The sequence below is a fragment of the Triticum urartu genome, chromosome 4A, assembly GCF_056163025.1.
Source record: "Triticum urartu cultivar PI428250 chromosome 4A, HENAU_Tu73, whole genome shotgun sequence".
In the NCBI taxonomy this organism is placed as follows: domain Eukaryota; kingdom Viridiplantae; phylum Streptophyta; class Magnoliopsida; order Poales; family Poaceae; genus Triticum; species Triticum urartu.
Genome location: NC_141876.1, coordinates 612,285,298 through 612,298,333, shown reverse-complemented (window position 1 = coordinate 612,298,333; position 13,036 = coordinate 612,285,298). Strand labels below are relative to the sequence as shown.

Below are 13,036 nucleotides of genomic sequence, written 5' to 3'. Positions count from 1 at the left end.
ATTGCACCAGTGTTTGCTGAGTACATTCCAAAGAATTATTATGCACTAGTGCAAGATGTCAGGCAGATAAAAAAGTTCAACTGGAACGCATTCACTTTGCGGTTTTGTTTGTCGGAGATTGGTATGGTCTTGCAGCCCGGTTGTGTTAGGGAATGGCCATGTGGGAACCTAGCACTTCTCCAGGTATGATTTATTTTTTAAATTGAATAGTTGTATTATGTAATAATAGTGTAACACATGCTAAATGGTTGTTTGTTTGTTTTGCAGTATCTATATTGGGAGAAGGTGCAGCCAAGCACCAGTCCACAGGACGATCCTTTAGCGCTGTTGAGCCCCTTGATGAGGAATTGGAAAGAAGCGACAGCGGAGAAAAGAGGCAAGTACGACTTTCAATATGGTCGTGGTGTTGGAATGGTAATACGTTAAATATATATTTTTCCATTTAAAGTCTGCAATTAATTATTAATTAAATATGATTCTATGATTCTTTATGTTGTAGATCGATGACACCATTACTGAAGAGTACCGCTTAAACAAAATTAGAATGGAACAGGCTGAAAAGAACAAGAAATCCAGTACGAGAAAGTCTAACATTACTGGAAGGAGAACAGGCGTGAGTACATCTGAGGCTTCAGCTACCCAGAACCCTATTATGGATCGGATTTTGACTGAGCTGAAGCACATTCGTAAGGATATGCTTCGTATGCCGGAGCTATGCGCACAAGTACAAGTTTTCTGATTTTTCCGTTCACTATGTTTTTTGATGTGTCACATAACTAATTACAACTAATTTTTAATCACAGAGGGTCATAGAGAAATTGAACAAAAGCGCTGTATTCTACAAAGCCGGTGATATTGAAAAAGAAGAAGAGAATGAGTATGGTGAAAATAGTGAAAGTAGAAACTATGGTGGGAAACCTTGTAAAGAATTTGTATATAATCCTGACATGGACAATTTCACCACACCGGGAAAAAAATGTGCAAGAGGATGATGAAGATGATATTAATGATTCTGAAGAGAAGACACCTTATTATTGCACACCTAAATATTGGATAGTTTCAAGGGTGATAAAGAAGATCCTATCGAAGTTCCTGAGGTATCTGATGAGAAATCCGTTACATCTTTAGGAACGGATGAAATTGCATCATGTGGATCCATAGATTGTATTGGAGAAGATGAGGTACAGGAGGAGGGTGTAGGGAAACGGAAGCGGAAGGTATCAAACCTTATAAAGTCTCCTTATGTTCGAGTTATACCTACAAAGCGTGCAAAACGTTCAGCAAAAGCAAGTGAGTTTAATCATATTGTTTTCGAGCTGAACTTACTACTTATCATTGACTTATTAACATATTGCCGTCATGTATTGCAGAACTATTCGAGAAAGAAGTCTTTCAAGATGAATACGATGTGATTAAAGCTAGTGTTAAGTTTGTTCGTGCTTATGAGCGGTCAGCAAAACATAGAAAGAAGGAAATATTCAATGATGGCATGCGCGAAGGTCTCAATGCAGAGAGGGCTTGTAAGATTCTTGACCATGAATGGATAACCGGTGATGTAAGTTATTGTTGTGTTTTCTATTAGCATTCAATGCAAATTGGAATTGTTATACATCATTTAAATTATTTTCAGGTTATCAATGCTTATTCGTCGTATCTATTGGGAGTTGTTGGTGACAATCTTCATATAATGCCGACCTAACTGGTCAATTGGTTACATAAATTTAGACCGGACACCGAGCCAGGAAAAAATGACAATGAAGTTGTGGCGAAGAAGAATGGACCCGTGAATAGATGCACCGATGAGTATTTTAAAAAAGATAAGGTAAGTTCAACTGCCTTAATGTATGCATATATGGGATATAAATAATAAGAGCATATGTGTTGATTGCATCATATTTTCGTTGTGATGCAGATTTATATTCCTCTTAATAAGGGAAATACCCACTGGGTTTCGGTTGTCATGCATCGCCCGAAGGAAGAGTTCCAGGTTCTTGATTCTTTGATGGGACCCGAACTTGACAGTGAAATTACAGAAAAAGTTGAGGAGCTGGTACGGCATAAATTTACATGAGCATATTGAAACTATCATTTAGTAACTGAACTATGTTAAATTCTTTTCGTGCTATCATGTATATGAACAGAGAAAACAACTTGGATATGACATACGTGATGCGAATGCGAGCGGTGCTGTGAATTATCCGGATGTGTCTACCTGGCCTATCAAAACGTATAATATGACACAACAAGAAGACGGGTGAGTAAATACTTTCATATTGTTTTAGTATCTATCCTCAAATGCGAACTTATGAACCGTTCTTTGTACGGACCAGCAATTCATGTGGAATATTTGTTCTTCGATGCTTTCAATATTGGAACGGTGAAAAATGGACAAGCCATTTTTCTCAGGTCTGGTTTTATTTCAAATGCTTATATTCAATTAAATTCATTATGTAATACTATTTGAATTGTACTAATATGAAGTTCTAACAGGGGTCAATTGATAAATTGAGAGACTTAATGATTGCGCAGCTTATTTTTTCGGAGAGAAATACGCTCAACGATGTGAAGGACAAAGTTACCCGGCTTGCAAAGAAGAAATAAATGTGGTAAAATTTTTGTACTAGAAAATTTTGTAGGCTCAAATAATGTTTACTTTTATTTCGACTTTGATATCTCGTGACGAAGAAGACACTACAATTTTTAATATTTATGTCGAGAATGACATTTCGATTATTATGTTGTCTTCATGCCGTTGTCTTTAAATTTGAAATCTTCATATTCATAGTTCTGCCATCGTCAAATTGTTTGGATAATCAGAGGAGTCGCTTAGAACCCTGTCGTTTTTATTATTTTTTAATTATTTTTTTAAAAAACCCCGACAAAGTGCGTCGGCGGCACTGTTCCACAGGGCAGCGTCGGCCGGCGGCATTGTCCCACAGGGCAGCGTCAGCCAGCGGCAGCAGTACGAGGTAATCAGAGGAGTTCGACAACCTATGTGTCGCCGGGTATATAAGCCGGTCGTCGCGCGCTCCGTCGGGCGAGGTGGGACTAAAACTTTGCTATCGCAGCCGCCGTGCATGCAGCGACGCGCGTGACCGCGTGGGCCGGCCTAATAACACTGTTTCGCCCGCGGCGCGAAGACGGCTCAAGTAGCATGCGGCGCGACGACGGCCCAAGTTCCACGCGGGGCGACGAGAAATGTTTAGTCCCACCTCGCCCGACGGAGCGCGCGACGACCGGCTTATATACCCGGCGGCACATAGGCTGTCGAACTCCTCTGATTACCTCGTACTACTGCCGCCGGCCGACGCTGCCCTGTGGGACAGTGCCGCCGGCGCACTTGTCGGGGTTTTTAAAAAAAATAATAAAAACGACGGGGTTCTAAGCGACGGCGACCGTACTGTGCAGTTAAAATTAACAGTAAACAACGACGGCACAGAAAATTAACAGTAAACAGCAACGGCACTACTGTGCAAAATGAGCACATCAAAATAAGCAAAGTAAAACTCCTTGCATTACAAAGTCTGTCATAAAAAAATACTTATGTCGGTATCGTAGCAAATAGTCTGACATCAACAAAGTAAAATAAGTTCATATAACATACTTTAACAATTATTAAAGATCACGTATATAGAACATTAAAAAACTGTCTCCAATGAAAGGGTGGAGCAATCTTCCATCGCAATCCATAATAAAACTGTCTTCAATCAAAGGGTGAACCAATCTTCCATACTCCACAATTCAAGCAAAGTTCCTACGTAACAGTAAGATATGTGTTAATTCACAATAAACAAATAAATTTGGTTTGAACAATAAGATTTATAATAACATAAGAAAATCATACTTAGGATTTTGAGGGCACGTGGACTTATAATGACTCGGAAGACCGCACTGTCCACATTGACGTTTGCTTTTCTCATCAAAAGGTTTAGGTCGCCCATTTTTAGTGACATCAGGACCATCCTTACCGCGGCCTTTAACATTCTGTTTTGGTGCGTCTTTGGTGTTAACTTTTGCGGGATCACGAACAAGACCATGATCTTGATTAGGCTCAAATGCATCGTCGTTCACAAACTGTACCTCCGCACCAGGCTCATCCTCCTCAGTGTAATCATTATCTATTATGTCCTTCAGAGTCGCCTTCATCTTGTCGAATAAAAATGGTTTACTGCATGCTTTATGAGTTGCTTCAGTAGATAAGGTAGTCAACTCACTGTACCTAGCTCTGTCCCCTGCACCTGCCCATCCCCACGCAAACAGATCGCTAGTGCGCTTCACGGGAAGTCCACCCCTTGCAACTTTGCTCAACCTCCGCAGTACTAAACACTTAGGTATCTCACGTAAGCGTAGCTGAATCAGAACGTGAAGAATATGTTTGCAAGGAAGTCCTTTGCGATACATGCTTCTGCAACTGCACTTCACAGTTTCTTCGGAGTTACCTGGGGTGTACTCCACAGTGAATCTGATATCCCTATTTTCCTTCCATGTCAGTATGAATCTGTGAGTGTCTGCTCCTTTCAGTCTCTCAAGTACCTCAAGCTCCCGTGCCTTCTTCATATCTTCCTGCAAGATATAAAAGTTTGCCGCAGTGAACTCACGGGCAGCTGATTTCTCAATATCTTTACACTCGTCCAATACTGTTACTGGAACTGTCTGTGAGTTTGTGTAATCGTCATGCGCCTCGTTCTCACGGAGACGAACTATGCAGTTCTCATAGTGCACAATCATATCAACAATAGTCATACCGGAGTCTAGATGCAAGTGAAGGCATGAATTCAGACTCTCACTTCGCTAGTTACTTCGCATACCTAAGAAAAACCCACCTGACAGATATGATGCAGCCCAAAGCCTTTTCTTCTTGTACATCCTACGTAACCATGTCTTTGTTTTCTCCGATTGCCATTTGGCGGTAAACGCTGCCCATCTCTCCTCAAATACCTTTTTTGAAGTGGCATAATAAAGTAGAGACCTGAACTCCTTTAGAGACTTATGATGAAGGTGTTTCTGCATGTTATTCTCAATATGCCATGAGCAAAGACGATGCCAAACCTCCGAAAGTACCTTTCTTATGGCCTTAATCATAGCTGCATCTCCATCAGTAATTACTGACCTGGGCCTCTTCTGACAGTGAGCCCTCAAAAACATCTGAAGCAGCTAGACATAAGTATCTTCCGTCTCGTCAGACACAAGAGCACAACCGAATACCGTGGTGCAACGGTGGTTGTTCAGACCGACAAAAGGTATAAATGGCATGCCATACCTATTCATCCTGTATGTGCTGTCGAAGACTGTCACATCACCGTAGGCAACATAGTCTCGACGTGATTGAGAATCACACCAGAACATGTTTTTCAGCCTTCCTTCATCATCGACGGTGTGCTCAAAGAAAAAAATCTGGATCTCTCTCTTTTCTGGTCATTATGATCCCAATGGCAGTGTCTGCATCACCTTGTGCAAGCAACTTCGTTTTTTCTCTATAACACATGTTATAAAGCTTCTTCTTCCCAAAACCAGCCTTTGCATATGACCCGTACCTACTGACGAGTTTATCATAAATCATATGTTTCCTGATTCCAGCACCTACCATGGTTAAGATCTCAGCTTTCTGATATTCTTTTATCTGATTATGAGACCGAAGAAACGTGACTTCATCCGGTCTAGCTAGAATGTGACTGTGATCATCATTGAAACTGCTGACATACCAAACGTCACGCTCTTTATCAAGTTTCAAAGTTATATGCGCATCGCAGAAGCAACGAGTCTCCTCTCTCAGCCTGCGGTTCCTGCCTTCCATTGTACAAAGTTTTGCCTGTCGTTTCCCAACTCTCGCACACAAATACTTCCTCAAGCGCTTAGTTCCCTCAGGACCTTTCGAATATTTCAGTGAGTCCTTTCTTACGCTGAAACCACGATCGTAAGCATACTGGTTATAGAAAATGTAAGCCTCTCCTAGTGACTTGAACGTCTTCCTCATGACCTTCCAATGCATGTCCAATGATTCTTGCTGATATTCATCAAATCCGATGTCAAAATTAAACAGATCATCACCAACATGCTCATCATTCCTGCTTGTACCATCTACATCTCCCTGTAAATTAATGCATTAAACCATTTATGTCAGTCAGTTATTATTTTAATATGTAATATAGTCATGTAAGTTCCAAAACTTACTTTGCTGGAGCTGTCATCATGAGATGCATCAACGTTTGATTTGTCACTTTCATCGTCCACAATATTCCTCACAAAGTCCCCGTCCTCGTCCATCTGCGCGCATTGCAAAAAAAACATGTAAGCACTCATATGGTTATTTTTCTTTTCTGATTTTATTAATAATATACCAGGAGTGCACTTTCAGCAAATGAATCATCTATATCCATATCATCATCATCATCGCCATGTCGCTGCATGATGCAAAAAAATATTAAATTGTCCGTGCGGTCTATCATATTTATTGTTTTTATCAACATTGATCACACTTACATTGCCACTATAAGATTCATCCAAACTCATGTAGTTCTCCTCACCAGGTTCATCCATATTCAGTGACGAGGTTTCGTTGTCCTCGCCGTAATCATCGCCATCATATTCGCCCTCCTCCTCTAACTATAGATAGTTTAAAAAAATTGTACGGTCAATCAAACGCCGTGTAACATCATCCCTAAAACAATTATCTCATCAAGCACAACGATGTCTCAAACCAACCTCTTGCACGGCGGCGAGGATTTCAGCTGGATCCATTTCCTCCGATGACGAACGTGATGACGGCGTGATGTTGCTGGCCGGCGGAGGCGGGTGTCGACGGCGTGAGGACGATGGCTGGTCGTAGCAGGCGTAGTGCATGGAGGGAGGCGGTGATGTAGATCGCGGGTGGGCGGCCATCTGGGACGCGGCGGCAGCGCCAACAGCGCCGGGGCACGCGCGGCGGCAGCGGTAACGGCGCCGAGGCACGCGCGGCGGCCTGTTTGGGCTGCGACCCGGGCGACGGCGACTTCGTGCAGACGGGGGCCGACGTGGAGACGGCGTGGATGCGTTAGGGTTCAGGGTTTTGACAGCGGGCATCGGCGGCTACCGTGTCTTTTTTTTTTCCTCCAACAACTGTCGACGCCAACGTGGAGACTTGCGGGCGTACGACGGCAACGTACGGCGACGGGTGCGGGTACGCGGGCGGGCGTACGTACAACGACGGGTGCGGCATACGCGGGCGGGTGTATGATGTCGCGCGCGGACGTACGGCGTCCGGTGGGTATTCCTATACCTAATGTGAAATTACCATACTATCTAGTATACGTTTTAGGGGGGGGGGGGGGGGGGTGGGGGTGTACCGAAGCACTCCCCAGCCAACATTGGCGTTTAGTTTGCATGAAACAGGAGTTTGCAGGTTTAGGGATTCCAAATTTGCTTCCAAAATGGCTAACAGTTAGCTATTCTTTGGGCTGTCTGGAAACACGGGTATAGTTTGGTGTTCAATGGGTTTCTTGGATGTCCGTGAATCAGGTCAGGTGGCTTATTGTCAAGCTCATCAGAAAATGGCGACAGGTGATTCCTTCTGCCTCCAGTTGCAGCAGCTGATCGTCGGAGCAAACATTGGGGTGCCTGAAGACGAGTTTGTCCGTTTTTCACACATCAAGCTTACATCAAAATAAAATGATGGTCATCCGGACAAGCCCTGTCTCCATTCTTGAGGCGGATGCTGTTTGTCTTTCAGCTTGAGGTGTGGTCCTTCTAATGGAGTCTAGCGATGTGCCTTGGAGGGCTGGTATCCTATAATTGGAGTTGTTTTTGTTAATAACTTTGTGCGTAGAGTTTGACGACTTATTGTGGACCTGGGTTTTGGCTTCTTTTTCAATAACATAGGAGCTGTGGAGCTCTCCATGTTGATCTAAAATAAATATTATTTGTTTAAAGCATTCAGGTTGAGAGGACTAGAAAAATATTGTTGGAAACCACAAAATATTAACTAGCCTATGTTGGCTTTACTTAGCTTGCCTTTTCTCTAAAAGGACAGAACCTTATTGGTTGGGCTTTATTTTTCAATAACTTTTGTACAAACAAATGAATTGTGTGTGTCCGCCAGGTGCATTGTCTTGAACTCTTGATGCAGGGTTCCGAAGATTGATAAAATATTGTCTTTTGTGTTAAAAGATCTCATACCCTCCGACCTACCCAGGGGCAAAGCTCATAACCAAGAGATTCAGAGTTTGATGACTGATCCATCGAAGGACTAGTGACTCGATGCCAATGCCTGTTGTCTAAAGTCTCTTATAAGAAGCAAGACTTCCCGAAGCAAGAGATGAATATCTTACTCTCCATTATATTTCTATCTCAGCATTATCCAATCCTATTGCCTGTGTTACTTGTTGTGTCTTTGGATCCTACGTATTTGATTTCATGGGTATAGGCATAGAAGGCACCAGGGATTGCCAAATAGTAACATGATTGACAACATGCACTCCCGGACTAATAACATGGCCATTTCGACTACGGTGGAGTCCCACTTGATGGCGACTGAGAACGCGGTGAGCTAAGCACCGGGCGGTGTGCAGGTTCAGATGGTGTACATGGTATGTTATGAGTTATGACACCAACTGGTACCTGATATAGCTTTGCTGGAATGCGAGTGAACCTGACGAGCGGCATGTGTCCAGGCGGAAGGGCAAGTCTAGCTATGATCAACAACTCCATGCAGTCCTGCGTGGTAACACTGGTGTCCATTTAGCAGGCCGACCTAGGTGATCCAAGCTACTGTTTGAGTTGCTTAGCCAGTAGTACGAAAGAGAAATGATAACACATATAATTGAGACAAAAGTTTTGCACAGCAAACATATCGTGTGGTGCTCGTAGTCATTTTGATGTACTGTTTATTCGACAGCTAGTGTATTTGTTTAATTTGCATTTTGTTGGGTTTAGTCACACATCGGTTGTGGAGGGGACACTTCTGCCCTTACAAGTCGTATTATGTCTCCCCCCATAACTGATGTGGGACTAAACCCAACAATCTCCCCCTCACACATCGGTCGCCCATGGGCCAGCTAACACAGTGTTTCCAGCCCACCAACCATGACCGACCATCCATGAGTTCACCGAAATTTATTCCAGACACCTGGGCTCTGATACCAGGAAGCATATGTGTGTGAAGGCGGTTCATGGGCTGCCGTGGCTCGTACGTGAACATGCTGGAGACGACAAGAAGAACATGAGATTTTGTTTGAGAAAAAAAGGGAGGACCGAGTCCTTATGTACCGGTTTGGATGGCGGTCATGTAATAGGATAGGAGTTTAGTTTCCTATCTTCTCTTGTGCCTGCCGGTTGTGGCTATCCTGTTGTTTTGTGTTTTTGCTCTATGTGAGCATTTTTTTTCCTTTTGAGACCTGCAGACTTTGTTGAACCTTTGCTTATTAATAATATGGTCGTATGCATCGTTCTGATGCAGAGACTGGGGATAGCCTCCTTTTTGGAAAAAAAAACCTATGAACACTATTTGTGCCTTTATCGAAAATGAATATTATTTGTGTATCCCTTTTGAAATTTCCTAGGTGGGCCATTGACCTTCTGAATTCACAAGTGGCAAATTGCCTTTGGAACAATTTTCAGGGACACATGAAGATCCACCTAGCCAATTGGAAGTTAGCTTACATGAAACAGGAGTTTGCAGGTTCGGGGATTCCAAATTTGCTTCCAAAATACCTAACAGTTAGTTATTCTTTGGGCTATCTGGAAACACGGGTATAGTTTGGTGTTTAAAGGGCTTCCTTGGATGTCCGTGAATCAGGTCTGGTGGCTTATTGTCAAGCTCATCAGAAAATGGCGACAAGTGATTCCTTCTGCCTCCAGGTGCAGCAGCTGATCGTCTGGAGCTAACATTAGGGTGCCTGAAGATGAGTTTGTCTTTCAGCTTTATTCGCTTCATGTAATAGGTTGTGCTGGGGTGTGGTCCTTCTCATGGAGTCTAGCGATGTGCCTTCATGGCCTGGTTTCCTGTAATTTTTTCGATAAAGGGTGAGTTTTATTGGCTCAAATGGAGCATCGAGAGATACAATATGAGCACACATCCGGCCTCTGCATAATTAAAATGCACACAGCCAACCCGACACATACACGCAAAAAAACGCCAACAATTAGCAAGGTCACAAGACCAAAAGCTATGCATAGGCGTGGAGAAGAGAAAATAAAAAGAAAAAAAATTCCAAAGCGATCAGATCAGCAATGGACAAACTACAACTAAGACCATATCTACACCAAGCATTGACATCACATGGGGGCCGATGTTCTTCAACAGCAACGCCTTCAGGAAGGTAGCGACACTCAAGCGCCGCCGTTGCCGGATCCAACCACAAAAGTCAGAATCAAAGTTTTCACCCTGAAAGATGGTCTGAACATATCCGAGCAATGCCTCCAACAAGGTAACGACATAAAAATATCGCCATTGCCAGGTATGACCACTCGGGTCTGACCTAGGTTTTCACCCCGGAGCTCGAGACCAGGTGCTCACAACACCACCATCAAAGCCACGCATGTGTTGTCGCAACCACTTTTCCGCAATACCAGCAGCTACAATTTGACCGCCGCCACCCCACAAAATATCCCTGTGCGTCAAGTCGTTGTCCATATTTTGTAACACACCACAGAAAGTCATCCACCGGATCAAGAGATAACACCTCCTGAAGTCTTTTCGATAACCTCGCCGTCGTGGATCCGCAGGAAGTCACTGCAGAACAGTCAGCGGTCACCACCGTCTGGCCAATTTGATCTAAATCACCACCATCAACCGAGGATCGCAATGACACGCAAAAGGCCACCTCATCGCGGCAAACCCACATGTCCAGAGACCATCATGGACGGAGCAGTGCCATTAAAGATGCACTGCAAAAGTAGCTACCGTAGTGGGACGAGCAACGTTGCGACAGCAACCACGACGCCAGAGCCACCACCACCGATCGAGGAATGTGGGCGGGGGACCGGAGTAGTGTCCACAGAGAACCGCGGCGAATCTTCAACCCTCTGCCAAAAGCACGCCATGACACACACACACACACACACACACACACACACCATGGACAGAGGATTGTCAGCCAGATCCGATCTGGAGCCATGAGAGGGCGGTCCTCCAGATTCGATCTGGAACCATGAGGGGGTCCAACAGCTCGTTGTGGTGGAGGAGGGGATCCGCCCCGCCGCAGCCCGGCTGGCCGGAACCAGATCTTAGGGGGTGGGGAGGGGGTGTTGCAGCCGTGGGGTGCGATGTTGAGGGCGGAAGTGCCCCGCCGCCGCCATCCCAGGGACGGCGCGGCTTCGCCGGCGGGCCCTCCGGCAGCGGCGACGCGGGGTTTGAGCGGAGGGGGTGGGCTACCGGCGCCGGCGGCTAGGTAGCTAAATAATGCGCCGCGGGGTTTCCTGTAATTGGAGTTGTTTTTGTTAATAACATTGTGCGTGGAGTTTGACGAATTATTGTGGACCTGGGTTTTGGCTTCTTCTTCAATAAAATGGGAGCAGTGGAGCTCTCCTTATATTGATCTAAAATGAATATTACTTGTTTAAAACATTCAGGTTGTGGCCTTGTGGGGACTAAAAAAATATCGTTGGAAACTGTAGAAAGAATATGCGGTGCAACTCAATTGTATTCCATAGAATCGGTCATAATATATACACAGAATGTCTTGCGTGACAAGGAAACTAATCCTACCATATCTTTAGGAGTCAACTATATCTCTATTCCTAATGAAGCAGTTGGTAGTCTCCGCCGGTTAATTTTCTTCCCACTATTTTCGTTCGGTTTTTTTTCCGTAGGTTTTTTTCGTCGTTTTTTCCGTCTGGTTTTCTTCCATATCTCAGACTGCGCTTAAGAAAACAGTCAACCAGGCTCATCAGATCTCGATCTGCTTCATCTCTCAAATGACGCCCCAGCCCCAAGAGGAGCCGCCACCGCCGGGGAACGAGAGGAGCCGCCGCCTCCAGGTCACCGCTGCCCTCGCACTCGCATCCATACCTTCACCGCCGCCCTCATGCTCGCGGATCCCTGAAATGCCACCGATCCGAGACGAGCCGCCGCCTTCATTGCGGACCTGGGCTAGGGTTCCATACGCCGCCGCCGGTGTCTCGCCCCCTCACCATGTACGCATCTCTCCTTTCCATCCCCATCTAAGACCGAAACCTACTCACGCCTCTTCTTGTTCGCCCACGCCATTGCAGTCCCAACCACGAACGCCGACGCCGGCTGTAGCCGTCACACCGCCAGCCATCCATGCCTCGCAGCCGTCGCAGCCGGTGCTTCCCCACTGAACAAGCGCCAAGGAGAAACACCGCCATGGAGGGTTTCAAGCAGAAATTGTGGTGTCTCTTCCCCAAGTCGCCGGCCTCCCCTTCCTTCTGTAGGTCGTCGCCAGCCTGGCCTAAGTGTGCCGGCCTCGCCCAGGTCGCTGACCTTCTCGCCCACAGACCTGCTACATCAATCATCATCCGGACCAGGAAACGAACTCGGCTTCTACTCTGAGCATGAGCTCACTCATAATCCATCACAAGGTAAGCTTTGGCACTTGGCAGTATGGGTTGATGTATGGATTCTACATTTGTACTACTGTCATGGAGAGTATCCGTTTTGAGATTGATGATTGGTGAGTTGAACTACTTTCATGGACTGGTGTATTGTAACTTTGTAATTGAACTACTGTCATGTGTATGGACTTGTTTTTGTTAGCTCAGTAAGCTCCAGGCGACATGGGTAGTATTTCCCTTTGAATAAGCCGTGCGTGTGTGTGTTGATGTGATGTAGGCATGCAGCATGCACATAGTATTAGCCAGGGGGTGGAGTCGTGTGCACGATCGCCCCACACTCGTTTTCTTTTCTGTTTTGCCTTTGCCCGGTCAGTGTGGCGAGCTAGCGATGCGGTCATCGTGGGATGGCGCGGTGAAACCGGATCGCAGCAGACTGGCCGGGCTAGATAGCAAGGTTTCCCTGTAAACTGGATAACAGATCAGATAATAGAGAGAACGGAAAAGCTGGGGTTCCGCCCGGCGACCAAATCCACTGTCTCGTTCATCC

General features: G+C 45.2%; 2 protein-coding genes across 2 annotated transcripts; one reads left to right on the top strand and one right to left on the bottom strand.

Moving 5' to 3' along the window:
• Positions 1-906: 906 nt before the first annotated feature.
• Positions 907-2,601, top strand: LOC147977342 (uncharacterized). The gene is made up of 6 exons (XM_087521131.1): positions 907-1,097; positions 1,726-1,822; positions 1,913-2,050; positions 2,142-2,254; positions 2,331-2,406; positions 2,491-2,601. Exons 1-6 carry the CDS (start codon positions 907-909, stop codon positions 2,599-2,601), a joined length of 726 nt encoding a protein of 241 aa, XP_087377257.1.
• Positions 2,602-3,707: 1,106 nt separating this feature from the next.
• LOC125555010 (uncharacterized) lies at positions 3,708-6,537 on the bottom strand. Its single transcript, XM_048718336.2, has 6 exons — positions 6,481-6,537; positions 6,339-6,401; positions 6,172-6,264; positions 6,053-6,088; positions 3,845-4,010; positions 3,708-3,754 (listed from the first exon to the last, which is right to left on the bottom strand). The coding sequence occupies exons 1-6, from the start codon at positions 6,535-6,537 to the stop codon at positions 3,708-3,710; spliced, it is 462 nt and encodes a 153-aa protein (XP_048574293.2).
• Positions 6,538-13,036: the final 6,499 nt, after the last annotated feature.